At 53.9% G+C, this 27,167-nt stretch overlaps 10 protein-coding genes across 10 annotated transcripts; 4 read left to right on the plus strand and 6 right to left on the minus strand.

Moving 5' to 3' along the window:
* Positions 1-1,963: 1,963 nt before the first annotated feature.
* BU25DRAFT_451095 (uncharacterized protein) lies at positions 1,964-2,871 on the minus strand (the record flags this gene model as incomplete). Its single annotated transcript, XM_033709731.1, has 2 exons — positions 2,761-2,871; positions 1,964-2,712 (listed from the first exon to the last, which is right to left on the minus strand). Exons 1-2 carry the CDS (start codon positions 2,831-2,833, stop codon positions 1,964-1,966), a joined length of 822 nt encoding a protein of 273 aa, XP_033558093.1. The 5' UTR covers positions 2,834-2,871.
* Positions 2,872-4,009: 1,138 nt separating this feature from the next.
* Positions 4,010-4,986, plus strand: BU25DRAFT_451096 (uncharacterized protein; the record flags this gene model as incomplete). The annotated part of the gene is made up of 3 exons (XM_033709732.1): positions 4,010-4,016; positions 4,392-4,531; positions 4,637-4,986. 3 exons carry the CDS (start codon positions 4,010-4,012, stop codon positions 4,928-4,930), a joined length of 441 nt encoding a protein of 146 aa, XP_033558094.1. The 3' UTR covers positions 4,931-4,986.
* A 372-nt stretch (positions 4,987-5,358) lies between these two features.
* Positions 5,359-10,000, minus strand: BU25DRAFT_375199 (beta and beta-prime subunits of DNA dependent RNA-polymerase). The gene is made up of 2 exons (XM_033704087.1): positions 9,844-10,000; positions 5,359-9,787 (listed from the first exon to the last, which is right to left on the minus strand). The coding sequence occupies exons 1-2, from the start codon at positions 9,930-9,932 to the stop codon at positions 5,440-5,442; spliced, it is 4,437 nt and encodes a 1,478-aa protein (XP_033558095.1). The 5' UTR covers positions 9,933-10,000; the 3' UTR covers positions 5,359-5,439.
* Positions 10,001-10,544: 544 nt separating this feature from the next.
* Positions 10,545-12,379, plus strand: BU25DRAFT_461688 (uncharacterized protein; the record flags this gene model as incomplete). The annotated part of the gene is made up of 2 exons (XM_033710463.1): positions 10,545-10,953; positions 10,986-12,379. 2 exons carry the CDS (start codon positions 10,545-10,547, stop codon positions 12,377-12,379), a joined length of 1,803 nt encoding a protein of 600 aa, XP_033558096.1.
* Positions 12,380-13,915: 1,536 nt separating this feature from the next.
* Positions 13,916-16,242, minus strand: BU25DRAFT_400081 (uncharacterized protein). The gene is made up of 3 exons (XM_033704953.1): positions 15,274-16,242; positions 14,902-15,226; positions 13,916-14,754 (listed from the first exon to the last, which is right to left on the minus strand). The coding sequence occupies exons 1-3, from the start codon at positions 15,836-15,838 to the stop codon at positions 14,025-14,027; spliced, it is 1,620 nt and encodes a 539-aa protein (XP_033558097.1). The 5' UTR covers positions 15,839-16,242; the 3' UTR covers positions 13,916-14,024.
* A 181-nt stretch (positions 16,243-16,423) lies between these two features.
* Positions 16,424-17,223, minus strand: BU25DRAFT_414064 (uncharacterized protein). The gene has a single exon (XM_033707191.1). The coding sequence runs from the start codon at positions 17,119-17,121 to the stop codon at positions 16,897-16,899; it is 225 nt and encodes a 74-aa protein (XP_033558098.1). The 5' UTR covers positions 17,122-17,223; the 3' UTR covers positions 16,424-16,896.
* A 497-nt stretch (positions 17,224-17,720) lies between these two features.
* BU25DRAFT_442359 (camp-dependent protein kinase regulatory subunit) lies at positions 17,721-19,609 on the minus strand. Its single transcript, XM_033709293.1, has one exon. The coding sequence runs from the start codon at positions 19,366-19,368 to the stop codon at positions 17,995-17,997; it is 1,374 nt and encodes a 457-aa protein (XP_033558099.1). The 5' UTR covers positions 19,369-19,609; the 3' UTR covers positions 17,721-17,994.
* Positions 19,610-20,625: 1,016 nt separating this feature from the next.
* Positions 20,626-21,241, minus strand: BU25DRAFT_170396 (uncharacterized protein). Its single transcript, XM_033700819.1, has one exon. The coding sequence runs from the start codon at positions 21,108-21,110 to the stop codon at positions 20,739-20,741; it is 372 nt and encodes a 123-aa protein (XP_033558100.1). The 5' UTR covers positions 21,111-21,241; the 3' UTR covers positions 20,626-20,738.
* BU25DRAFT_400085 (carbohydrate-binding module family 48 protein) lies at positions 21,153-24,700 on the plus strand (the record flags this gene model as incomplete). Its single annotated transcript, XM_033704954.1, has 5 exons — positions 21,153-21,395; positions 21,446-21,575; positions 21,662-22,747; positions 23,279-24,079; positions 24,311-24,700. Exons 1-5 carry the CDS (start codon positions 21,373-21,375, stop codon positions 24,698-24,700), a joined length of 2,430 nt encoding a protein of 809 aa, XP_033558101.1. The 5' UTR covers positions 21,153-21,372.
* Positions 24,701-25,300: 600 nt separating this feature from the next.
* Positions 25,301-26,927, plus strand: BU25DRAFT_451103 (uncharacterized protein; the record flags this gene model as incomplete). Its single annotated transcript, XM_033709733.1, has 1 exon — positions 25,301-26,927. One exon carries the CDS (start codon positions 25,301-25,303, stop codon positions 26,888-26,890), a length of 1,590 nt encoding a protein of 529 aa, XP_033558102.1. The 3' UTR covers positions 26,891-26,927.
* Between the last annotated feature and the right edge of the window lie 240 nt (positions 26,928-27,167).

Here is a 27,167-nt window from a genome sequence, read left to right on the forward strand (position 1 = left end):
CTGAACACCACTACAGACCCGTCTTATCAAATTCCAGGTAGATAACGTCATACATAAGTCGCACACTCATGCCTGTCTGCAAACTCCACTGACTTACACCTGGTGTGCACGCGGCAGCATTCAAATTTCAGTCGAGCATCCAAGGTGTGACATGTTATTGTTTGGTACGAATCCATAATCCAAGGCATTTGGTATCATCTAGCTGCGACTCGAATGCACTCCCAGTCGCCTTCATATACTCTTGAAATTTGACGCTGTTAATACAAGCGGACAACTCGCTGAGTGCGTTCTTGATCACTCTTCTTTATCGAGCCTTGATTCTTGAAAGCAAAACCTGAGTTGAGCTTGTGGCATCTAATTGCACAAACGCACGAAGGGCATGATATCCACCTCGGGGTCTTCGGGATGCGCTTCGATGTCGACAGCGAGTCTCAATCGAGCTTGTCCAGTCGATTGGTCAGAGAGTGGACCAAATGTCTGGAGATATTGTGTGGCATCTTGATAGAATATGCTGAATTCGTTCCGAGCCCTGTAGATCGGGAGAAACTCGCTGCGGATCTGGCGCGACACTTGCATCAGGCCGAAGAACTGTCGGGTTTTAACGGTGGGGCGCGAATCGGACTTAGCACTGTCGGTAGTGATTTTGGGCTGCTAGGATAAAGCGATCATGCCTTCTTCGACAGCAGAATAGTACATGAGGTTCCTGAGCTATGTGAGAGGGGTGTCAGTGCAACTCACGAAAGGCTGATGGAGAGTGTAGTACTTGCGTCAAGGCGAAGAAGCAATAACCTTGTCCATGCCATGGCGAGTATGCTTTGGACCTTTCCGTACAACCACTGACGTGATACATGTGAATAGAATGCTGCTCGGTTGCAATTCCTGCGTTAGTGTCAGCTGCTGGTCAAGGTGAAGATGCATCATAATTCACCTCCAGGCAAGCAGATAAGAGCGCTCTCCTGACTTGCAAGCAGTCTCGTAGGCATCTTTGTCAAGCGTGGAATTATTGCAAAGCGTTGTGCGCCGAATATGGAGGTAATCGTGGTGGTGAAGTTGATCTGGTGCTTGTTGGTGAGAGGAAGACAGAAGACCCAAGAGAGGTCATACTCAGGTGGTCCAAGAAGGTTGAGTATCGGTGGATTACAAAATTGTCGAACCACTCTGACTTTGAGTCAAGAACACTTTCCCAGAATTCTTGATGTCAGAGGTGAAGGATCTTCACCGATAGCCATCATATGATAGTACTAGCGCCTGTAACATTGAGCTTCCGCTCACTTGCAATACGACACGATTGACACCCATTGACACTTAACACCCTATTGGTGACTTGTATCTGGTTGACAGGCGGGTTACGTCAACCAGTCTATTCTAGCCACTCCGAAGGTCTTCCTACGGTTTGAGGATTCTCAGTGCCCATGAGGGGTGACTCGTCTTTTCTGCAATCGAGAATAACAGGGTGGCACTTGGCTCAATGAAACACTAGACTGCCGAGTGCATCCTTTCAAATGCAGACCACACAAGCACCATCTCGCAATCCTCAATGGTTCACCACTACCTGTCATTCAAACCCACCCTTCTCGCCAAGGTCCTCGCTTCTGCAGCGATCCAAGCTTAACCTGAAATGGCTGACAATCGATATCTCCCAACTGCACACACAGCCGACCAAAACTCATTGAGTGGCATGAACGCTGACGCTGTTTCGTTTCCTGTTCTATTCATGATAGGAATTTGTTGTATAGTCCACGATTTGTCATTTGTTCAGTGGGATTTTGTGCAAGCGTAAGGAAGCCCAGAGGAAGTCGATGGTCATCGTTTCCTCGGAGGTTGGGCAAAAGCTAGTCCAGATGTATACGCTTTAATACTTCTGGGAAGGAGCGATGTAGTTAGGTCTCAAGCTGACCGACGGTTCTAGTTCAGTGAGCCAAACCGTCGTATCTGGTATCTGGTACTGTTGAGGATTCATAAGCTAACATGATTCATCCGAGTCCACTTCCCCAGGTCGGTAGTTGACAGTCAGATGGCTCCCCGTAGCTCGATCAAGCTCCATCCCACACTGCCGCCCCCACTCCACGACAGTATCCTCTAGCTCGAGAGGGATCCTGTAGTTAGGATCATGGTCCGGCTTGCTCCACTCGCCCATCCAATCCTCCCAATACTGGGGGCTCAGCTCGAAGATGATTTCGACACCACTCTCTTCACTGGCACGTACTACCAGTGCAGTCATTGCTTCGTCCATATATTCATAGAACATGTCCATGTCCTGAATGTCGTACAGGTCAGCCAGTGTCTCTTCTATGCTACGCATAGTAGGGGAGTTGCAGTCGTTCGGTTCAGTGACATCGACGATTTCCACGTGAAAACCCTCGGCTCTTCTTGCAAGCTGCAACAAAGGCTTGATGTCGAGGATTCCTAATTCCCCTCGATCATCATCCATGAAGTCGAGGATTACGTGCCCTAAGACGTTCTCGTCGCTGGTGCCAGGCGCTACCCACGTGTCGATGTATTTGTATATATCCCAGGTGTTCGGTGCAACTTTTGTGTGGGTCTTATAAAGTGGGAGGAATTCAAATCGTATCTGACGGCAGACTTGCGTTAGACCTAAGAATTGTCGTCGCCTTATGCAGGTGCGCGTCCATGCAGGCTGCCACTCCATGTCATACGTGAGCGGGATAGTGCTCTCCTCTACAGTGTAGGCGTAGATTCGATTTCGCAGTTCTTGCGATTGTGTCAGTATGAACATAGTCTGGCAGACACTCCACCTACCCCCAGGTAGTTTGAGCAATGGGCACTCCACGTCATCACTCTGCGCATTTAAACCCATACAGTGATTGTCCATAACCGCACAGATCTGTGAACAGATAGGTATTGGCTGATTGAAGTCGGAGATGCTCCTGAAACAATGTAGGAGTGTCGCTGGCGAAGAATTGCATCGGCGACGTGACACTAGTGTCGGTTACATCTCGGATCTAATACATACAACAGTTCTCCGAGAACCGACCGGATGGCTCGCAGGAGGATGTCAAGAATGTTGAGACAAGTCATATTCTATTGAGTGACGAAATCGATTAAGGTATTTCAGCTTGTTATAAGGTGTCTGCCTTTTCTGTCTGTCGGATCGTCCAAGTATGCACCCCTTCCGGGTCAACTTTCTCATCAAAGATCAGCTTTCCATCCTCGCTCTGCTTAGCCTCTTAAGCTCGTATGAAATTCCTGGTCTAGCTCTCTTAGACTCATGGGTCTCATGCTAGCTACCATGCAAATTTGAATCTGATATCTTCGCCCACGCCCCAGCAGCCCTGAAGAAACAACCCAGACTTCAGTATCCACGACTTTAACTCCCACTCGTAGCAGGCGCATACCATTGTCGACAATCATCCTCATTATCCCGATCTTCCATCCATCGCTTCCAGTACTCCTTGCGGATGTGAAAGCAGACTGTGGTCGTACACTTCTGAGAGAAGCCAAAGCAACAGCGGCTTGATGTCGATGGTCATCCGCGAGGCATTGGGCATGATGATTTGTTGCGGTGTATATAACCTTTAGGACTTGAGGGTCAGAAAGGCCGGCATTTTTGTATCGCTGCGGGGCCGCGAAATGATTACGTTTCCGGCGATATCTTTCTCTGGGGTGAAAGGCGATCTGAGGAGGTTGTAGACAAAATTGAGTGCGTCTTGCAGAGAGACGCAGAGTTCTTGTAGAGTGGGAGGTATACAGTGAGTATGGTGCTGCATATCCGCGTGAGGCCAAAAAATTGACGGCATCGATGTTTCTCTCTCCACTGGGTTCGGCGCTGGAAATAGTGTCGACGCAGGGCAATGGCAGCGTAGTAGCTGCTTTCTTCAATCGCGAAGGAGTATATTTTGTTGCGTATCTCTGGAGGTAGTGAGTATCTGTTGTGCTTCTTGTCAAGGGTGAACTAACCTCCCGTCAAGTCAAAAAGCGAACGTCGAGAAATTTGCGTGCTGGGTGCAGTTACAATAGGGATCCTCTGCCGCACCGGCATGGCAACACGATGCAAGGTAAGTATTATTGATGTCATGATATTGTGGTAGAAAGAGATTAAAGGAGAGGTGAACTAATCGTAAGTAGCGAAAGCGTTACCGAAAAACCGAGACTAAGAAAGTAGATGCAGCTTTATGCCCAATTTGAGCATCTCAATCCTCCCAATGCCGTTTGTTAAACATTAATGGTTGGAATATAGTCACCTCATAAGCTTTAGAAGATCGCAACGAAAGTTCATGGGCAGTGGCGCCAGAGAATCTGCCTGCTACTCTGCTGGTTTAAAGTTGAGGTAGCTCACAGCCTCTACTTCTGCCATCGGCAAACGTACCGCCGTTGCCCAAGCCGTCACTAAGTCTGGAAGAGGTTGCTGTCCATCATAATCTTCATCACAGTCGTTGGCCCAGAACTCCATCCAGTCCTCCCAATATTCCCGCTTGACGCTGAATCAAACGCCCAGATCTCCGTAATAGCGCAATTCGATAGTCGCGAAAGCTCGATCGACGTAACCGCGAAGCACTGGATGGTCATCGAGGTGCAGAAAAGCGTTGATTGATTGGGTCAAGTCAACGCGACAATAGCGAGTGTCACTATACCAAGTGATCTTCAGGAGGTTTGCCTGGTTGCTCAGGCTCATTAGAGCTCTAATGTCAACGCGGGCCTCCGCCGAAGGCTCGGACCCGCAGACGATTATGTTGCCAATCACAGCTTCTTCTGCCACGCCGGATATTTTGACAAAGATGTCGACGTATCGAACAAGGTGCTCCATCGCGACAGCGAATACGGTGCGGGAGCTGTAGAGAGGGAGGAACTCGGCGCGGATCGTACGACGCAATTGCGTGAGACCCATAAACTGACGGTGCCATCGATCTGCATTCGATATATGTTCGTTGGATTCCGGGTAGGGGTCGCAACGCTCCTTGAGCAAGTCTAGTCTGTCTTCTGCGGCGAAGTCGTAGATCCTGTTCCGTATCTCTATGCGCCAACTAGCTTCACTCTTTTGATCAGATGATTAATGAACCCAACACCCGGGCAGAGATAGCAGTGTAAGCGTCGCGGCTTTCGTAACAGATGGAGTCTGCATAGCCATGGTCTCGCTCCTCGAATGCATCATCTTGTAGCGTTATAGGCAAGGAGTAGCAGTTTGCGTGGGTGCGCGGTGAAGGTGGAGTCGAGTCGGCAGGGCTGCCAAAAGGAAAAGCGTGGTGCGAAGCGGTGCAAGGTCGACCGCGGAGGTGGTCAGGTAGGTGAAGTGAAGGCAAAACTTGGCGTCACGCGTGTAAGGAAGGAAGAACACCCGACCGCCTGATGCAAACTTGTTTGAATTGGTATGTGTATCTATTGCAAACGACCACCGCTATGCGTGAAAATCGTAAAGAACTGAAAGCTCCCAAACGCCCTGCCTATGCAGTATGCACTTCCCTCCCTTCACGATCCACCATCCTATAACGCGTCCCATCCCTCCTCAAACATCGTCCTCTTAACCTTCACCTCATCCGTCGTCAACCCAAGCGGCCTTACCACTTGCATAGCGCCCGTACCAAGCTTGACACTCTGCCCCATAATAATACACTCAGACACACCATCAATACTATCAATCTTCCCCCTCGCGGCCGCCTCAAAGAGATGATCAGGCGTCTTCTCAAAACTAGCAAGCTGCAACACACTATCCCTCGTCTTCTGCAGGCCAAATCTCGTAATACCATACACATCACCCTTGAACGTCATAACATCAGCAAGGAGCTGCATGTGACGCGGATCGATGTCCATGTTACCCATGACGGAGCTGATTTCGCGCACGATGGTGGAGCGCGCAGCTTCGATGCCGAGCACGTCGCGGACTTCCATGACATGGTTGGATTTGGTGGTGTATGGCTCGATACCGGGGGTCGTCATGCAATCTTTGAACCCGTAGCCTTCGACGAGCAACTGACATTCGTAGTCGCCGTTCTTGTTGGGTGAGGTGTCCTTCTTGATGATGGCGCGTTGACAGTCGGCGTAGCCTTTGATGACGACGTCGGGGATGAGGGCCTTGACTTGCTGGACGCGCTCAAAAAATTCCTTCTGGTTGCGTGCGGTCTTGGTAGGGCGCTTTTTGGCGGCGTTGGGGTCGACGACTTCGACGCGGATAAGTGAGGAGGAGATGCGGACGTTGGTGCCGGATTTGCCCCATTTGAGGGGCTTGTGCCTGTTGATTGCGTGGATGATGTCGTGGGGTTGGATGTCGACGAAGAGTGCATTGACGGTGTCCCAGTCGATGCGCATGGCGATGTAGGCGCCACTAGGGTGCCAGACGTCTTCGACGTAGGAGATGATGTCGCGCAAGAAGGTCTTCTCCACACGTGCCTTGACGATACGTGCAGCGGATTCAGAGATCTTGTTGGACAGTTCGCAGGTGATGACAGGCGTGGAGATGGTGGAGGAGGCGTTGATGATTTCCTTGATACGAGGGACACCTTGAGTGATGGACATACCAGCGACACCAGCAAAATGGAAGGTCTTCAATGTCATCTGCGTACCAGGCTCACCAATTGACTGCGCACCGATAGCACCCACAGCGTGGCCTGGCTGGACTCGTGAGCGGTGGTACTTGGTGAGACAGAGGTCAATGAATGTGTCAAGAGCGGTCTGAGAGATCTTAGCGATGCCATCCGCAAGGCTGTACTTTTCTGCAATCTCGTCGGGGAGCTTCTTGAGACTTTGGGAGGGTTCCGCAACACCCAGGTACAGGAGTGTGGTTTCGAGCTTGGCAGCCTTCTTGCCCACGTAGTCCTCCACGGTATCAAGGAAGTCACGCATAGACTCCTTCTGATCGATACCCGAGTCGCTGTTGTCGTCAAAAGCTAGCCTTGTCACACCATCGAGCTTGTATCGCGGGTATTTGTTGCGCTCTGTGTTCATCCTAGCATGGACGTGCTCACGGATCTCCTTTGGTACGAGGGTAGGCTCATCGTTGTTCCAGGTCGATGTTACGGCGTGAGAGAACGTGCGGTCAAAATGGACAGGCTTCGCCTTACCCTCCATGTCGACGGGATCCAGGTTATCGTCTCCATACTGGAATTGCACGACGGTTCCTGATGAGTTCCGGACTGTGTCGTCGTATGAGGCAGAGAGATCTTCCAGCGACTTCATCAACCGTCTACTCATGTATCCGGTTTCTGCTGTCTTGACAGCGGTATCGACCAGGCCTTCACGACCACTCATTGCGTGGAAGATGAACTCGGACGGTGTGAGACCCGAAAAGAAACTGTTACTGACGAAACCCTTAGCCGCTGGCTGTCGTGCTGCCTTAGGGAAGTGAGGTAATGTTCGATGGTGGAAGCCGTCTGCAACACGCGCACCACCAATCATCTGTTGCCCGACAGAAGCAACCATTTGAGAGACGTTGAGGTTGGAACCCTTCGAACCACACTTGGCCATGAGCAAGGGCGAGTTCCATCTGCTCAACTCTTCGAAACAGATGTCACCAGCAGCTTGTCGAACGCTCGACAAGATTCCACCAATCCTGTTCTCCATCGTCTTTTCTTCGTCGCAACCGGGATCACGCTGCAGCTTGCCTTCCTGGAAGTCACTGATGATCTTGTCGCACTGCTTGTACGCTTCTACGACCAATGCCTGCTTCTTCTGCATGAGCTTGTCACCCGGAGTGACGTCGCTGATACCAAGAGAGAAGCCGTTGTTGGTAAGCCAACGTGCAGACAGTTTGGATAGTCGGTTCATGCCCTGCACAGCATGCTGCGGACCGAAATCACGCATCATGACGTAGAAGACGGAGTCTTTCTTACCATCACCAACAGTTGCCTTGTCCATGCACCCACACATCACCTCTGAGTTGCGAATGACCAGGTACGAATCGTTGTCGCTGAGGTCGTGAGGCACGCCAGCCTTTGGCTTGAACATCTTGTTTGCAGCTTCTAGATTGACAAGTACTCTCGACGCCTTGTTGGGTCTCATGAGGAGGTTGAACACCTGCTTTCCAGTCCAGAGTGCTTGCGGCTTCCAGATTACGGGTGGCGGGATCTCGATGGGCAAGGTCTTGCCTGTGTCCGGGTCGTACGCTCCGTCACCGTTGAACATGTAGTTGACAATCTGGCAGAACGTCCGTCGGTCGTAGAAGTTACTCTTGTTGCTGAGCAAGAAGGCAGCTGTGATGAAATCTTGAATGGCCGCGATGATGGGTGTTCCGTTCTTGGGAGTGGCAATGTTGTACTTCACGCCCATCAGCTCGGTGGCTTCTGTGCGTGCTTCTTCCGTCTGAGGAACGTGCAAGTTCATCTCATCACCATCGAAATCGGCATTGTAAGGGTTGCAGACGCACTCGTTCAAACGGAACGTTCTCCACGGTCGCACCTTCGCCCTGTGGCTAAGGATACTGAGTTTGTGGAGAGACGGCTGTCGGTTAAAAAGAACGATGTCGCCGTCCTCGATGTGTCGCTCGACAATGTCGCCTATCTTGAGCTTCTCTGCGGGAAACTTTAGGCGTTCACCCTTCCGATCGTGCTTTGTCAGTGCGGCTAACGAGATCTTCGTGCGCTCCCTGGTAGGCGTCCGTTCGGCATCGTCTTTCAATATGAAGTTGGCGCCAGGGTATTTGTTGGCGCCGTTGAGCACGAGCTTCCTCAGCTTTTCGATGTTGTACCTTGTCACCTTCTCAGGGTAGGTCAAATTCTTGGCGACACGTTCTGGTACAGCAACTTCCTCGATGCTCAGATTGGGATCTGGACCGATGACAGTACGGCCTGAGAAATCGACACGCTTTCCTGACAAGTTCTGACGGAATCGCCCTCCCTTTCCCTTCAGTCTCTGCGAGAAACCGCGCATCGTCTTCTGCAGACCTTGCTGTTTCAGACCAGGCGCGTCGCTGTTGATGTACATAGCGATCTGCAGCTGCAAGAAATCCCACTGCTCCATAAGAATCTGCAGTGGAAAGCCTCGCGCCAGCCCAGCCCTGATGATACTGCTGATCTGGCAGATGTCTCCAATCTTATTCGTCACATCGTCTTCTGTGGCTCCGCCTTCCTGCATGACTGAGGGTCGCAGCGCCACGGGTGGCACGGGCATGTACTCCCAAATCAGCATTTCTGGCCGCGCATCCTCCGGTATCATGGCTAGGAGCTCGCAGTCCTCTGGGGAGATCTTCTTGAACAAATTGAGCGCTCGCAGAGGATGCATGTCGTCGGCGGCCTTCTTCAGGTGCTTATCGAGTTCGGGGTTTGCCGCCTTCGCTGTATCGAAAGACTGGTCGAACTCGATCTTGCCGGCTGGGGCCTTCTTCGTCTTCGCGGTGGATCGGTTGAACGCATCGTAGCGGTTGTGAATGATCTTGAGCGGGTGACCCGGAACTTTCCTCACAGTGCCCTGGAGCGCATTGCAGTAAGGACAAGTCTTCTTCTTGCGGCAGTCGTCCAGAATCCTTTTCGAGACTGCGCTTCGCCTCAACGTGTCCATGTCCGGACGGCGCATGCTGCGCAGATATCTGCGTCGCTCCACCTCATCCAACAGTACGCGCGAACAGTCCTTGCAAATACAGTTCAGCACCTCGATGATGTGCTTCAAGTAGCCGACGTGGAAAGCGGGCAGCGCAAGCTTGATGTGACCAAAGTGCCCGTTGCACTTGTCGAGGCCCTCTCCGCAAGTTCCGCATTTCCCCGACTTGCTGGAAATGCCCATGTGGATGTCCATAGGCCCGTTGGCCGTGAGGGTGCGCGTGTTGTCGGCGGCGGGCGCGAGATCGTAAACATTGCGGTCGGAGACTTCGAGGACGGCCTGGTTCACGATGTCCTGGTTGGAGCTGCAAGCTGCTGTTACTATGCATCTTCTGGCCTGCGCAAGTGTGGTGAGCCCTACTATATGCCGAACTGGATGTGCTTGATGCGCGCGGGGATCTTGTCCACCACTTGCTGCTTGACAGCATAGTTGTGCGGGGCCTCGGCCATGGCGGCGGGCTGTCAACGATGTCGCTATGTAGTTATGCTGTTTTCTGCTGTTTTCTGCTGTTTTCTGCTGTTTTCTGCTGTTTTCTGTTGTTCTCTGCTACCGACGGCCTTTGTGGATATCGTGCATCGTCGTGGCGTCGTGAGTCATGTGAAGAGGCGCAACACGGTGAAGACCATGTTCCTTCAGTCGCGAAGACGATTTTCTAGAGTGGGGCACATACCGCGGCAGCGCTACTGCAAGGCGACCGCTAGGCTGTCGTTGGCGTGCACCTGATAGTGATAGTAACCTGGGGGAGGTCGCGACTTCACCCTCATTGCCCCGCCCTTAGGGAACAGGCTTAGCTGTCTCGCCTCCGCCTTCAGCCTGGGTGCTCCCTTTGCGCTCCCTGAACCACCAACCTCCTTTTTGTCACTACATCAACACTTCCCTACTGAACCACGGTTCAAACACCAAGCTGCACTAGGCCCCCACTTGAGAGCTTGGCCCCGCCCAGGCACCGGTACTCCTACCCGTTGCTGTACCTCTCTTCGAACAACAACTCAACCACAAACAAATCTCCTGGTCTCACCTCTGCAAGCCCTGCTACAGCTTCCCTCAGCAACACCACCACCATGGTTGGCAGTAAGCACTGCGAGATTTCAAGTTTGTTTCATTCGCAGGCTGATCCCGTAGCCTTCCGCATAGTCTTCAAGCAGGAAGAGGGCTTCGACGTGCACGAAACTCGCGAGTTCGACCTGGCGCTGGGCTCCAAGTTCGCCATCGGCCGAGCTTCCAAGAACACGTCCAAGGGCTATCTGCTCCCAGCAAAGCATAATGTCTACATTGACAGCCCAGTGGTCTCCCGCGAGCACGCCATCTTGACCGCCAACGCAGCCACAGGAGCCCCGCAGGTCTACATCACCGACACGGCGTCCATGCACGGCACCTATGTGAATGGTACTCCGCTCGTCCCTCACACTCCGAAGCAACTGTGCAACGGCGATAAGCTGCAGTTCGGTGTTAACGTGAACCGCAACGAGAGTAAGTCGCTCCCTCACTGCACACAGACACAGGCCCTGCTGACTCTCCTGCGGGCTACTTCGTTGCTTACAGGTACACGTACAATGCCGAGCTCTCCCACCCTGAGCCCTTCTCACGCGGCTTCACCGTTCCAGAGGCAGAGTCCGAGGAAGAGGAACTCGACTTCGTCCAGTCAGGTTGTGGAAGTCTGCTCGATCCGCTCGTTCTCGACGACTCTGATGCTGAGCCGGAGTACGAGGCGCACGAAGAGCACGCAAAGCATGCAGAACACTCTGAGGACAATGGCGATGTGACTGTGGCACAGCTGGAGGAGGGAGAGGAAGTCGTCGAGGTCGATAACTCGTCTGAAGAGGAGGATGCCGCTGATAGTGTTGCTGACGACATTGCCGAGAGCGACGTCGAGAGCGATGCTGCAAGCACGGGCAGTGCTCCTGGTTACAGTCCAGAGTCGCCATGTGTTCATGGAGCCCAGCACATCGAGGAAGCCGCGAAGCTGGAGGAGATTACTGCGGCCGAGCAAGTGCAGGCAACACCGGCCGAGCAAGTGCAGGCAACACCGGCCGAGCAAGGTCCGTCCTCGGTGACTCTGTCTCTCTCTCTTGAGCAGCCACAGGTCGAGCGAGCACCAGTGGACCCCTTCTTTCTCGAGTTCGGATATCCTGCCATCTCAGACCTCCCACCCCCACCACCACTCCCGACGTTGGATCAGAGGTTCGGAGGCACCTCGTTCACGAGCGCATTCGAGCCTCCACTCCCCCAAACATTTGCTCCCCCTCTTCCCCCACGGCCTTCGCAGAAGCGCCAACGGATTTGGGACGAGGCATTGCAGGAGGAGCAGAATTGGTTCGCGGAAGCGTCCTCGACCACGCCCTCATACTCGTCCGCTGGCTCGAGTGACTACATTCGCCTCGCTCACAACATGCTTGTGCCACCTGTGGAGCGCTTCCCCGCCTCCCTACCAGCTGCAGACCGCATCCAGACTCCGCCACCCACAGTGGCTGCCAATGTTGTCAGCTCATCATCCCCACCTTCCTCGTGCAGGACCGGTGTTTCCATCATTGAGATCGTTGACAAACAACCGCCAACGCCCACTTCGATTAACAGCCGTAAACGCAGCGCGGACGACGCGTTCAATGAGGAGGCTGAAGAGGCCATCGAGCAGAAGGTGTCGGAGCTTGAGACGGAAGGACTTGCGATGGCTCAGTCCATTCTCAAGGTCGTCACTTCTAAAGACGGTGTGCTTCCTACTGTCGAGCAGGTTGTGCCTCAGCCTCAGCGACCCATCGCACAGCCAAGGCCTATATGGAGGAGGGCACTTCGTGCAGCTGGTTTGATGGCGTCAGCCACCGCCTACACCGCCTTGGGCGCAACTGTGTCTATCGCCGCTCTCACAGCACTGCCAGAGTCTTTCTTCACGGTGGCCTAGGTAGGCAAACCATTTACTACACTCGACACCATGTCACACATTTTCCCCAGGGTATTGGCGTTTATGGATACTACGGGAGGAACATGGACTCTATACCATCTTCGGGAAACCCTCAGGCGTTCACGAGATTGACAGCTTCCACAATGTACGCACATTCATGGTTTGGATCTGTTCGGTACCACGGATGGCGTTTGGCGGTTTCTTTTCCACAGATAGCTGACGGTACGCCGCGCTTGCTTGCATATTTACGATTCACGATAGCTGGTAATTACACACATACCCTCGATTTCTCAGCCACTCAGCGATCGTTAGGCCGACCAGTGCTTCTTGATCATCCCTAGGGGAAGCATTATCTGGTTGTTGAGACTGCCCTTTTGGTCATCTACCTGATTCACGTCCTCTTCCTAACCATCTTCTTGACACCCCAAACCTGGAACCGTCTCTTAATAGTTATTACGCTAATCCCAACGCCCTGTACATTGAGCCACCCCCTGAGCTTCTCATACGTATGGCCCCCTTTGGAAACGCTGTATCAGACCCTCCTTGTGCGGCGCAAGGTCTTTCGCAGGTCGGCCAACATCCCAGACCTTGAAGCTTTTCTGGATAGTGTTCACATGGGCATTCACACCTTCCATACCGAGCCACGTGTTGAGGTCGTGGTACGTGAATCGCTTCCGGAACAGCTCGATCAGGGCCTCCTTGTGCGGCTCTAATTTCTTTGATGGGCCCAGGCTGGCGCGCGGCGCCCACCCCTGCAGATACTTTGCCTGGGAACACTCCTGCAAGAGGGCTCATGGTGTCATTTGAAGATTTGATAGGCGGTGATCACTTTGGACAAGCTCGTCCTTTGCCATTCTCGTCCTGAGTCGCGATGCACGGAGACGCCCTGCCTCTTCCCCACAGGCGATCAGTGCGCGATGTTGAGCAACACCCTATTCCTCAACCCGCCTCTTCATGGTGGAGACACTGACGTCCACGCCGCGAATGCGGAGCCACGTCTTGAGATTGTCGTACGTAGCCTCCTTGCGGAAGAGGGCGATGAAAACGTCTTTGTGATGCGTGAGTTTCATCGTTGGTTGACCGCGGCCTACAGAATGAGTTCATGGCGTGCAGAAGGGGGGGGGGGGGTGCGAACCTGGCATCGTGGCTTGCTTTTGGTGTGCTAAGAGCACGACGGCGCGCTGTTTGCGGAGTAGAAATAAATACCGCTAGAACAGCTGTGTCTACGGTACTCTGGTTGTCTAGTCTGCTTACTCGATGGTCTAGGATCCGCCTGTGCTTATGAACACCAAATCTATTCGAACGCGGCCTGTCTTTGAAGCCAAAATCTCAAAACATACTGCACTGGATCTCAACATTACGATAGCGTTATAAAGTGGTTGTTCAGCTGTACAAACTGAAAGCCTGTAGAAAGTCTACTTAGATACTGTAATACCACTTAGCTTAGTATGCGTTTGCCCTTCGCCGTGGCTGTGCGTCAATTCGAGTAGTTTGATGAATATGATGTGCTTTAAATTTCGCATCGCGAGACGTGGAGTGAAGTGTTACTATTGCATGGCTGTCCAGCAGCCCTTACAGAGCAGGTAATCTGCTTATAACACAACGTAGCATGCACAAAGGCTGGCCTGCATTCAGGATCTACTGATCATGCACCAGCTCCTTCTAGCAGATATCTCACTCGCAGCCCCGTCCTCGAGGTCTCCATCATCCCATCCGCATACTCAAGACCGACCGAGACCACCGCTTTAATTGCCGACAGTGAGAAGCATTTTCTTGCCCAAGCCATCGGTTGCGAGACATGCTGTATTTTTCTTTGCTCGCCTGACGCCCAAGATGCTGCTCCACCGATCAGACACACCCAGAGAAAGACTCCACGCATGTCACCCCAGGAGTTGGTAGTATCTGTGTGCTCTACAGCTTCGAGTAGAGGAAAGATAAGAGTAGTATTCTCCATGGTGGGGTCTTGGTATATCGTGTTTGCAGAGTTGGTGAATGTGGTTTGGTGGAGGATAGCGTGGGTGTATACTAGTGCTGCTAGGCGGACACTTTCGTGCAGCCAATCTGGTGTCGGAGAGTCCTGCATTGATGGATAGGGAAGGAGACGTTCGTATATTTGGCGATGATAACGAGTCGGAATGAAAGCACTGTTGCTGTCTCTTCCATGTACGAAATCACCAGTGAGTGTGTACATGTCGTTGATGATGTCCAGCGTCCGTACAGAGCAGCTACTGCGGAACCGAATGAAGTTTCCATGGGGTGCATACAATGGTGAGATGTAAGGATAGGGCTCTCGGGTGTTTTGCGACACAGGACTGGGTGCAGGCGATGTGGCTAATTCGCGAAGTCCCTTGAGCATAGCCAGGGTCGTCAGAAGCCTAGGTATATCAGCTATGCACTGGAATCGGTACAAACATGACCCGTCCACGAGCATCTTTTCGGGTGGTTGCAAGAGATAGCGTGGGAGGAGGACTAATGTGCTGTGAAGCGCTAAACGAGTTGGTGTATGCTTTAAGAATACTTACAGAGTCACGTAGGTTGCCACTTGGTGCGGCAGCTGGCCCATACCGCCTCTCCTATGTATGAGGCCTTGTAGTCCTTGATAATGTACTTGAAACGCAGACTCGTCACCTCCAGTCTCACTTAGCAGCAAGTGCAGAATGCTCAGGATAGTAGCATCGTTCGTCTCAAGTCGGCCTGCGATCATGCTAAGGACTTGAGTTTTGGCCCGCACGGTTGTACTGCTGTCTTGCCAGAGGCCGTCCGCTAAATCCCGATAGACCGATGACACGCTGACATGGCTCAGAAACGACATGTGGTCGGCGCAGATGGTTTGCATCCATGGTTTGTCTATCTGGAGGTCAGCAGCATACATTGCAGTAAGCTCAGAGACATACCTTGACAGAATAAGGCAGAGCTGTCGATGTACTGTTGTTTCAGATCATCAAGAGGATCACTGTGTGTGCCATACAAGCCTGGAAAGGGGAATGCCGGGGCATCTTCAAAGACCGGGGGGGCGCTTCTAGCATACGCTCCATGGGTCGAAGAAAGGATGTGATGAATCAGAGTTCGCAGTGTAGATGGCCAAGGGGCGTAAGATGTGTATTCGGGTGGAGCTCCGGTCCAAGTACTACTGCGAGGCCTCGACAGCAGAGGTGCAAGAAAGTCGACATCACTGGCAGATGCATCCGAGCTGGTCATAGCCGGACTTGGCGTGCTCGATGCACATGCTGATGCACTCCTGTGCAGGCTTGTGCTCGTCCTGTCGTTCGACGTTGTCTTTCGCTCGATTCGGTGTTTGTACATGACATGCGATCGAACATGACGCATCGTCTTTCCAGCCTTGAACTGATCCGGGTGGTTGGCAACGACGAATTGAAGGGCAGGTCCAGGTTCGAGAGGTGGCAGTCGTCTCCTTCCGAGTCTTCTCTTCGATGATGACGGTTCGCTGGGTGATGCCATGTTGATGAGTATTTGAGAGGTATGGCGATACGATCGAGCTGTCCCAAACCTGGAGAAAGTAGTCAACGATGCCTATCTTACGATGAAATCGTCAGTCTCGAATCACTGTAGTTAGTGAGTGCTCGAAGTGATTTGATGCACTTCTGCACTCCCGCACTTCGGGTAGCTGTCAAGATGGAGATCTTCAACACTTTGAGCCGACTTCGGCAGACTAGATTGGCGGATCCTTGACTGGTGCAGCGGAAGCGTCTCAACTTCCTGGGTACTGAAGGATAAGTGGCTATGTTCCACGCTGTGCATATATGAGTACACAGATAAGTGGGAAGAAGATGCTGAGGTTCAGGGCGTTGGGTTGGCAGTGAGATGATTCAGAATCGGTGCTGAACACTTCATGAAGGTTAGCATGCTGCGAAGATATTGTCGTAGACATCGTCTGCCATAGCCACGCGACTTCAACACGTAGACCCGCAGGGATCATTTGACCATCGTTCAAAGTAGCTCAGTAGATAGCGGGTAGGCTGAGGGGCGCCTTCAAGCCACACGTTCAGTGCGGATTTGAAACGCGGTTCAAGGAAACTTGGGGGCGGGTTTGCTGGCGGTCTGCGTTATCGAGAATACCATTGCGCCACGAGTCATCCACCAACAGTCACGAATGTCATCATAGCTGAAAGCTCATATGAGTTACCGCTAATAATCGGTATGCGAGTGCTGGTTCCTGACATGTACCGAACGATGCTGGTAGACCACAGCCTTAAGCTTGCTTGGCGTGGCTGACGTTTCTTGTCAAAGTTCGTAAGACCGAGCCTTGAACGTAGTCAGAAAGGTGAGCTGTAGAGCATGCTGATCTCATCACAGCTGTTTTCAAGGGGTGTCAAGCCAGAAAGCGTACAGACCACCCTTCTGTCTCCCTTCTCAATCGAATTGAGATGTGCCTTGGTAAACGGCTGCGTCTCAAGATCTCAAGTACCGTTGTCCTACCGAAGCTGCAGTGAGGTGAACGAAGGATATAACCGCCATCAGTGGCTGGGTGGCTATGCTGAGCCAAGGCGACCGCATCGTTAAGGGCATTTAAAGTCGTTGCATTTGCCGAATTGGTACTTAGTGCCCGTTGTGTGCGTGTTAGTGCATGTAAGCACACCGCGTTTCGAAGCTGAACACCACTGAAGTAGCACTTGGCTCGCTCGATGCTCTATAATGTTTGCGATGCCTTCTACGGGTACGCCGTAGCCCTGCAGTAAGATTAGCGGAGTCAAAGCTATATGAGGTCTGAAAGCTAAGGACATGACTGCTGCGCATCACCTATGGACCGCGTCTGCCGCTCGTCCGTTGTGACGTATCAAGGAGAAATTCAGCCGAGGCTCCATACATCATCAGGGGCGTATTCGTGGGAGTAGAAGGGTGTATCTTGATGCCCTGAGCCGTCGTCTCTTTGCCAGCCCATAGCATGGCCATTCCACGGCAGCTAGAACAGCAGCCTGGTGATCCAGCCTGTACGGAGCTAAGGCCATCAGCAGCGTACCTCAATTCGCCAATGAAATAGGCACTTGAGTAGGGTGGGTCTTTATGTGTCCGTAAGATCATGGGTGAATTGACAACCAGACGTAAGCTGACCCGACTCCGAGGAACGTGTACCTTTGTAAAAGGTCTTGAAGACTTCGGGACATGAATAGTATCGTTCACTCGTATCGTTTTCTATGTCTGTAAGTCATGCATAGCTTGGACAGCGTCCGAGGAGGCTGATCAGAAAGAGATGTCGAGTGTTTGATGTCTGCTGAACGTGGTCGCGCTCAAGACGCACGGACGTAAACATCTGATGTCACTCTCAGCTGTGTATGCAGGTGCAACTGATGACTCTGGAATCACGCAGCATGGGCGAGCATTGGTCTTTGATTCTTTCATTTACGCGCAGTTGGAGTATAGGTAACAAATCGGTCCACTAAGCCCATTCCTCGCCCCGAACCAAGCCGCCGCTCATCCATCAAGGGCAACGGACGTTTAGTGACAGTAGGAAGAGTAGGAATACATGCGAAAAACGCCAAGAAGCAAGAGTGTCTACCACACTCCATCGCTGCTGAAATCTGCACTCCTCCGCTCATAGTCCAAGGTCATCTCGTTTATCATACCAAACTGTTGGATCAAGTGTCGACGTGCGCAGCTTATGAGACCCTTGACAAGGGATCGACACTGCCGCTCTCATGCTTGCTGGGGTCGTTCCGCCTCATGATACCCTCGACGGGGCCAAGTAGACGCTGGAAGCCATTCTTGCCGAGCGTTGCAACCTTGACCTCGGTTTCGCTGATAACAGACGCAGCACGAGGTGCGTCGTTCAGCAGAGCAAGCTCACCAAAGTAGTCGCCCTTGTTATATCTCTTGACAGGCTGGTCGTTGCCGCGAAGGTATACCTGCGCTTGCCCAGATTCGAGGATGTAGAATGACTCGCCAATGTCACCTTCCCTGATGATCTCAGTACCAGGAGGATATTTCTTCGTCTCGAGGGCATCTGCGATCTTAGAACGCTCGTATGGAGTAAGAGTGGAGAGGAGCGGAACCTCCTCGAGGAAGCCTTCGTACATGCGTCGTCGCTGGAAAGCACTGTCCATAAGGATGCGGCGGAAGGTGACACGGTCGAGCGCCCACAGTGTCGATGGCTCGGCGGAGATGACGGTGGCAGCGCGAGGAGCGTTGTACATGAGCGCAAGCTCACCGAAGGAGCCGCCAGGGCCTACAGAGCCTACCTTGGCACCCAATCCATCTATGCCAGCCTCTAGCTTGCCAGATTTGTTGACATGGATATCGAAAGATCCCTTCTCGACAACATAGAAGTAGTCACCTACATCGCCCTGTGTAATGACCTTAATGCCCTTGGTAGGTATTGGCTTCTCATGCAGCGCGCCGAGCACCTGTGCAGACTGCTCGTCATCGAGATGTGAGAAGAGGAAGTTGCCAGAGACGGCGGATCTGAGACGTGACACCTGCTCGTCTGTCTTGTGGTGGAACGGCGGCGTGAAGTTATCGTTGTCTGCTGATGCGGGGTTGAGCGACTCGGCGGACACGGAGACGCGTCTGTTGGTGTTGTAGTTGTTGGGAGTGCTGCCACCGGCAATGGGGGGCATCTGCGTGACCTGATTCTTGGAGGAGCCTCCAAAGCCGCCGAAGTTGCCGAAGTTGCCAAAGGAGCTCTCGCCCTGGTCGCTGCTGCGGGCATTGTTCAGGTCGGCCTGTGCGAAGGACGACGCAGTGGGGGACGCCATTATGTCGCTCTCCTCCTCTTCTTCGAGGCGCTGCATTGGGCTCTTTGAGAAGCCGCCGGAGCCTGGGGATGTGCCGAAAGGGTTGTTGCCGGGGAAGCTATGCTCAGCACGGCCTTGCTGGCTGGAATGCTGCTGCGAGAGCAGGAACTCCGCGCGCTGCGACTCGAGGCGGCGGTTGAAGAAGCTCGCACAAAACTGGAGGATATCGTTGGGCTTGTGCTTGAGGATCTCGCGGTCGAGGGCGGCTATCTCATTAGAGTAGTCTGGAGGGAGGGACATTGGGAGGTGGGTGGTGAGGGGTCGATTGCAGCTCTTTGACGTCGGGTTCACGAGGGGTGCAGGGATGGTGGGTGTCGAGCTGCGAAGGCCTGAAACGCAGCGATGGTGCGTAGATGGGGAGGGGGGGGGGGCAATGCACGAGGGGGACGAGGGTACGAAGAATGCAATTGCACGACGGGCGTTAGTGGTGGTGAGGGCGTGTGGAGCGTGCAGCCGCAATATGACGCTTAGGACAATCCGGGGCAGAAGAGGGGAGAGGCTGCAGCAAGAGCGATCACCAGGTGCGGGCAGGCACTGGAGCTTAAGGCAGGTTTTCTGGGGCTAATCTATCTTCCAGAAGGGCTCTAGAAATCGAATGGATGCCCGGCCTTCTTCTGCGCAGCTGTAGCCACTCACTGAGACAGCTAGACGATGCCAGCCATGGTTCACGCACATTGGATGGCATCACGTCACACAACGCAGCTGTAGCATGCCGGACACCAGGCTGCAGTGCTCCTCGCGATGCAGCGATAGACACACACAGAGCTCTGGGAGCTGTCAGAGACAGAGCTTAAGACCAGAGCTGCCGCTCAAGCTGCGTAGCTCCCGCCTCACATGGATCCACGACTGCTCCGAGCTTGCTGCTAAGCGGCGAGCTGCAGAGGGCGGCAACGGAACCATGCATGAGTGTTCCAGACAAAGAGAGGAAGCATCCTGTTCATGAATTGCTATGCGATTCAGCTTGATTGTCTGCATCTGTATAACACAATTATATACTTCTGGCAGCACGTCTTATCATGTCTGGAACCGGGTGCTGGAAGCTCGAACATGACTCCAGCTTGGTTGACCAATCAGCTCAGCGTCTGCACATGATAAGGAACAGAGAGCAAGCTGCACGCCATCGACAGGTTTATCGATGGAATCCCATTGACAAATCCCGAGTGCAGCAGCAGAGCACGTATGGTTTGACTAACGGTTCGACTTTCAATTCACATGTAAGCTGATCGAACTGGCGAGGACGAACTCTGGAACTCTGGAACTTTGAAACCTTGGAACTTTGGAAACCATTCCATGGTTGTACAGTTCACGTGCAGAGGTACATGGCATAAATCGAGCACTCCTTTCGACAAGATGATCAGCTCTTGCAAGCGATGAGGACGGCATGATATGATGGAACACTCTCGAAACTTCCTCACGAGTGATGTGAAGGCCTCATACGGTGTGAAGTTTTGGCAAGCCTGCAATTGGCGGTGTGCTACATGACTGGCAGGCGGGGGAGACAGACCCGAATGTTGGGACGTCCGCCGCAGGAGAAACACGAAAAGTTCCGCTGTTGAGCGGACCGAGATGTTTGACAGATCAATTTGGCATTCGATCGAAGCCACAGTGTTTCAATGTGTGCCCAACACGCTGGGTCTTCTTCGTGAGGAATGCTTCGGCGGTAAGGCGTGACATCGATTGGGCGATGACGCACATAGCCGTGAGACGCACGAGCGTCTCCTAGGAGCTGGCGGGGCTGGCTGCCCATCTGTCAGAGGGACGTCGTGGGCGAATTGACAGCAAACAAACATGACGATGCACGTTGGGTGGAGAGTGGAGCTGCAATTGAACAAGACCCACCATTGAAGGATTGCCAATTTCGTCATCGCACATGCTGCTGCTGCTGCTGGCCACGAGCGGCGCGGTTGCTTGCCCACCAGGGGAGAGCTAGAGCTATCTGTCAATCTTGCAGCGTGGAGGCCGTCGCAGAGCTGAAGCCTCATCTTCACTGCATCTCCATAGCTCTCACGCCTCTGAAACTGCGCGCCTGCTCGTCCCGTGTAGCTGAGCCTCTAATCTTGTCGCCTTAAATTGTTGCAAGTTATTGCAACACTAGCCCTCGGAAGCGCCGCACAAGCACAGCCACTTCTCCATTAGCTTCCTGCTCCTTCTTCCCCAACCACCTCCTCACTGCTTGCGATCAAGACAAGGTCTCACCCATCGCGCAACCTCGCACCCTAATCGCACACCTATCTTTACGCCGCCATGGGCAAATACACATTCACATGGTGTGTTGCTTGCCTGTTATACAGACGCGCAGTGTACTCACGATATGCAGGGAACACGACGCCAACGACGTTTACGTGACCGGCACCTTCGATGACTGGAAGAAGACAGTCCAGCTAGAGGAGGAGGGCGGCGTCTTCAAGAAGACCGTCGAGCTCCCCAAGACTAAGACCCAGTACAAGGTACGCTCGCGCTGCGACACGCGCCTGCCGCCTAGTTCGGTTGCAGGCAGCTCTGAATCTGGACGCTTGCTAACGAAGGCGCGTAGTTTGTCGTCAATGGCAACTGGTGTATCAACGAGAGCGCGCCCAAGGAGGACGATGGCCATGGCATTGTTAACAACATCCTCCTGCCTGAGGACATCGTCGACGAGCCCGCGCACACACTCTCCTCCGCCGCGCCGACGTCCTCCACAGCAGCGCTCGCCGGCGCTGTCCCCAAAGAGAAGGACCTTGAGAAGACCAAGTCAAATGAGTCCATTCCTGGCGCGTTTCCCATGACGCCGACGCCCAGCACCGAGCAGCGCCAGTTCATCAACCCCATTCCCGCTACCGCCGGTCTGGGTAACCCGATCAAGCTTGCGCCTGAGGAGCACGTTCCCGCACCGAGCACACTTACCGACAACACGGTAGAGTCCACAGTCAACCTCAAGGAAGTTCCTGAAGAGGATGAGGATGCTAAGGTCAGCGTTGCGCCCATCCCCGCAACTGCTGGCGCAGGCAACCCCATTCACCTTGCCCCGGGCGAGAAGGTGCCTCACCCCAGCACTCTGACCTCCAACACCATCAGCAGCACTGCCAGGACTGACGAGGCCTCATACAACAAGTCCGACTCGCAAGCACCTCAGCTTCCCCCCGTCGACATCACTCCTCAGTCGGAGAGGCCCGCGAACGGTGGTATGTTCGGTCTGCCTCCCCAGCTCGACAACCTTATCCCTGAGTCTAGTCTGCCCATGGGCGTAGATGCTAAGGTCGAGAAGGACACTGGCGTTCACATCCAGTCCGCTGCTCCCACCAGCTCTACTGCTGCCCTTGCTGGTCAGGTTCCTAAGGAGCCAAGGGGCGTACCTGAGATTGTGACTGAGAGCCAGAAAGAGGCAGGCTATGCTCCTGAGGCGGCCGCGAACTCTGAGGCCGTCCTCGACAAGAAGCAGGTTGAACAGGAGCTCAAGGAGACGGTCCCTGAGAAGACCACTGTTGAGAACGACCACGCTCCCACCATGGAGGCTGATAAGTTTGTTGATGTCGGCGACAGCGTTGGCGCAGTCGCTGGCGGCGTTGCTGCTGTTGCAACCGTCGGCGCAGGTCTGTTCACTGGTGCCATCTACGCTACCAAGGAGAAGGCCGCTGAAGCTGTCGGTCTTAACAAGGACGCCACTGTCGGCGAGACTGCCTCTGCTGTTGGTGGAAAGGTTGTCGACTCTGTTGGTCTGGACAGTTCCAAGACCGCAACTGACAACGCCTACCTTGTGAAGGACAAGACACTCGATGCTGTTGGTCTTGACAAGAATGCCACTGCCACCGAGAACGCGTACCTCGCAAAAGACAAGACGCTCGATGCCGCCGGCCTCGACAAGGACGCCACCGCGACCGACAATGCTTACCTTGCTAAGGATAAGACGCTCGATGCCGCCGGCCTTGACAAGAATGCTACCGCGACCGACAATGCTTACCTTGCTAAGGATAAGACGCTCGATGCTGCCGGTCTCGATAAGAACGCCACTGCGACCGATAACGCCTACCTCGCCAAGGACAAGGCCGCCCACGCGACTGGCTTGGACAAGGCTGCTGACAGCGCCTATGCTGCGAAGGACAAGGCTGTTGCAGCCGTTGGTCTGGACAACTCCGCTTCGGTGACAGAGAACGCTCAGCTCGCGAAGGACAAGGCTGCTGGTGCCGCCGGTCTGAACGGTTCGATTGGGACCGCCGCCGCAGGCGATGTTCCTGTTGTCGTTGCCGAGAGCCAGAAGGAAGCTCATGCCAGCCCGGAGGCTGCCGCTAACGCTGAGGCTGTCCACGAGAAGTCGCAGTTCGAGCAGGAACTCTTGAGCCAGGTTCCCAAGTCCCAGGACCACGGCGAGTCAGCACCTTCCGTCGCTGTTCCCGCTATTGTTTCCGACAGCCAACGTGCGGGCCACGCCAGCCCTGAAGCTGCTGCCAACTTCGATGCCGTTCACGAGAAGCAGGGCCTTGAGGATGAGCTCCTCCGCTCCGTTCCTCGTACCGACGCTACCGGCGAGTCGGCTCCTGCCATCGCCGTTCCCGCTGTAGTCTCTGAGAGCCAGCGTGAGGCTCACGCCAGCCCTGAGGCCGCCGCGAACCCCCTCGCTGTCCATGACAAAAGGGAGTTTGAGTCTGAGCTGCTCAAGTCTGTTTCCAAGACTGACGAGTCCGGTGAGCACGCTCCTGTGATCGCCGCTGCGTCTTCCACCGCCACCTCAGGCTCCAAGACCGAGCTTCCTGTTCGTTCTGTACCTGATGTTGTGGCTGAGAGCCAGAAGGAGGCGCATGCTGCTCCTGAGGCCACTGCCAACGCTGAGGCTGTTGCAGAGAAAAAGGAGCTCGAATCTGAGCTCCTGAGTCAGGTCAAGAAGACCAATGAGTCTGGCGAGCCGGCCCCTACTCTCTCCGCTGCTACCGCCACGACCGCTCCCGGCTCGTCTGGCACCAGCACAACTGCTCCCAAGGTGTCTGAATCGTCCTACCCCCTCTCCACCGACTACCTGCCCGCGACTGAGGAGGAGATCAAGAGGGCTCTCTCTGACACTAGCGACGAGCCTTCGACATCGGCCACTGGTGGTCTGAACGCCCCTGCTTCGGCACCTGCCCAGACAGAGGCTACCAAGTCCGCTGCTGAGCCCACCACCTCTTCCACCACCAAGAGTGCCGAGCCTTCCTCCGCTGCCAAGGCTGTTGAGCCAGCTGTCTCTTCCAGCAAGACCGACACAACATCAGCTCCCACAACTGAGGGTCTTAACGCCCCAGCCTCTTCGGCCGCTCAGACCGAGGCCACCAAGGCGGCTGGTGAGCCGGCAAATGCCGAGAAGGAGGGGCTGTTCAAGCCCACTACACTCGAGCAGGGGCAGCCAACTGTCACAACTGGTACCGAGACCGGCACAACTGGAACCACTAGCCAGAGCCTGACCGCACCTGAGACTCCTCAGAAGGACCGCAAGGACTCCGATGTCTCACCCAAGGGTACCCCAGGCAGCCAGAGCCTTGCATCCAACTCCGCGACTGCCGACAAGAAGAACAAGAGGCGATCGTTCTTCGGCAAGCTCAAGGACAAGTTCTCCGGCAAGAACTAAGCTGGCTGTGATCGTTCTCGTACATTGAAGGTCTTTCCAAACGACCTTGGTGCTCGCTGATATACCCGAGGGTTCGGACGCCGTGTGGCTCTGCCTTTCTCTGTCTATTGTTTGTCTTACGGAGTTGGCTCTGTTTGGTCTATACCATTTCTGCTTCTCTTGTTTGACATGTTCTGCTCCAATTTGTGCTCAAGTTTTTGTTTCGCCCATGTATGCGCGTTCATGATGCATTTAGGCTGCATGTGAAGGGGGAGTAACGTACATGGGGATTTCAGGTACTTAATTCGCTTAATGCAGGTGCATTAGATTTGATTTACAATGATCTTCTTGCCTTTTGTGTGTTCGTTCTGTGTTCTCCTGAATCGTGACCGACTTTTGGTGTTGCTATGACAGCGAATCGCTCCACCTACCACATCCATGGGCAACCCCTGTCGGTGAGTTGCTTCCTCATAACACGACAGTGCCCAACTTCATCAGACATCGACTCACTAATAACATCAAAGATTTTCCCTCTAGTCTATATCACCACTTCAAGTACCTCGCTCCATGCACCTCCACAATGTCTAAACACTACGGGCACACAATGCCAGCAACCCAACAATGTTCACTCATACTCCGCCCACCATTTCACTGCATAGTATGGCAACCCGCCTCTCCCAAATACGTCTCTCGCCATATTCTTCTCGGTCAACAAAGAAAGAGCGATTCGACTACACATCGAGTCCAGCCAAGAGATCGAAGTACCCAGCGCGGCAAGTCCACCGCGACCGCATGGCACAGCCGGCGACGCAGTCTCAGCAGGCTGGGACTCGTCGACCACACTACCAGTCACATCAGCAACAAGACGCAGATCGGACCCGTCCAGGTGGTGCCCGTCCTTTACCGGAGACACCTCGCAAGCCTCATCATCAGGATTGGAACAAGCGAGACGAGGCCAACTTGATGAAGTCGTTGCCTCGTAAACCGGTTCAACGCAAGCCTTTGCAGGACATTAATCCTAACGTCTACGACTCACGCTCTACGCCTCGCGGCCCTCGCCAGCAGCAAATGCCTGCGCGTAAAGCTTCAACGGCGACTTCGCAAGCGCAGTCTCGGATGTCAGAGATGTATACCATGATCGACAACCATTTGGCGTGGAACATGTCTACCTCTGACCTTGAGTCCGATCGCCCTGATAGTTCCGGCACCATGTTCGTCGACTTCGGCACCAACGGCGAAATGGAAGTCTCCTACCGCAACGGCGTGAACAAGAAGCTGCCTACTCCACCCGTACCATCGAAGATCCTAGCGCCATCGAAGCCCACATCCCCCCGCCACGAGTCGGAAGTCAAGGAAGTCCTCGACGTACAGCAAAAGGAGATTAAGCAGCACAAGCCGCCCCCTCCACGGCCGTCATACTCCTCGCGCCACGACTCAGTCTTCTCGTCTGGCGCCGAGCACGAGGAGCACATTGATCGATTCCAGGCTCGATCGCTGCCGCAAGTCCCAGCTACCAGCTCTCGACGCACTGGAAACTTGCAACGGGAGATTCGAAGGTCATACCCACCGCAAGTGCACCGCACCCAGCGCTCCTCCTCACCACAAACCGCACTGACACACCACACCTCGCCTACCCCATCACAAACCTCCACCGCATCATACCACACTGCACCTCCTCCCCGAGATGATACCGCATACACGGTGGTCGAGCCCTCAGGCCTGACAGTGCAGTGCCACCCCTCACACACACCCGGCACAGGCTCAAAGCCCGCAACCGGATCCTATGTGTCCGGCTACGATCCTGCCACGAACTACACATACGACTACGACGGTCGCACGGTGCATGTGCACGGCGAATCGACGGTGTCGCGCCCATCATCATACACATCCGAATATTTCGACATCCCGGTCTCAACTTACAACGCCTCCATCTCCACCTACCACCTCTCTACCTCTGCTTCTGCTTCTACAGCTGTAGCGCGAGTCCAGACTGAGAGGCCACTTCCCCGTCTCCCACCCTGCGCGCAGCTGCCGGAGCCACCACAGCAGGACGTAAAGAAGCGGCGCAAGGTGCTGAAGTTTGTGCAGAAGTTGTTGCATAAGCTGGACGATTTGGGGGTGATGAAGGATTTGTCGTCTCATAACCGCCAACGGCATTCACAGCCAGCTAGTGCGACGAAGCCGTGGGTGGAGTGTAGACATGTGACGTAGAGAAGCGGAGTCGCTGTAGAATAATTGGAGTGGAGGGAAGTGATTGAGGTGTGGGGTTTTGAGGGGAGGGGGAAATATGAAGCCATAAGCGTGTCCGTCTAACAAGGAAGATTGGCTCGCAGGCACGTGGGTGGGGCGGCAGGTTCGATAATAACGCGGACAAGCCCAAAAAAAAGATAGCTGGATTCTTAAGAGGATATGTTGCGGCAGTGTAGTGTGTGGAAGTGATACAATGAACACGATACCCTTTTTTTTCTCTAATGCTTTTTGTTCAGTT

The sequence above is a fragment of the Macroventuria anomochaeta genome, assembly GCF_010093625.1.
Source record: "Macroventuria anomochaeta strain CBS 525.71 unplaced genomic scaffold BU25scaffold_34, whole genome shotgun sequence".
Taxonomy (NCBI): domain Eukaryota; kingdom Fungi; phylum Ascomycota; class Dothideomycetes; order Pleosporales; family Didymellaceae; genus Macroventuria; species Macroventuria anomochaeta.

Coding starts and splice junctions, on each gene's coding strand:
- BU25DRAFT_442359 (XM_033709293.1), bottom strand. CDS start 19,368: ATGTCCCTCCCTCCAGACTACTCTAATGAGATAGCCGCCCTCGACCGC.
- BU25DRAFT_414064 (XM_033707191.1), bottom strand. CDS start 17,121: ATGTCCTTAGCTTTCAGACCTCATATAGCTTTGACTCCGCTAATCTTA.
- BU25DRAFT_170396 (XM_033700819.1), bottom strand. CDS start 21,110: ATGAGGCTTCAGCTCTGCGACGGCCTCCACGCTGCAAGATTGACAGAT.
- BU25DRAFT_375199 (XM_033704087.1), bottom strand. CDS start 9,932: ATGGCCGAGGCCCCGCACAACTATGCTGTCAAGCAGCAAGTGGTGGAC. Junction 9,788..9,843: donor CACATCCAGTTCGGCATATA/GTAGGGCTCACC, acceptor AGCAGCTTGCAG/CTCCAACCAGGACATCGTGA.
- BU25DRAFT_400081 (XM_033704953.1), bottom strand. CDS start 15,838: ATGGCATCACCCAGCGAACCGTCATCATCGAAGAGAAGACTCGGAAGG. Junction 15,227..15,273: donor CTCTGCCTTATTCTGTCAAG/GTATGTCTCTGA, acceptor ACCTCCAGATAG/ACAAACCATGGATGCAAACC. Junction 14,755..14,901: donor GTGGCAACCTACGTGACTCT/GTAAGTATTCTT, acceptor TGATATACCTAG/GCTTCTGACGACCCTGGCTA.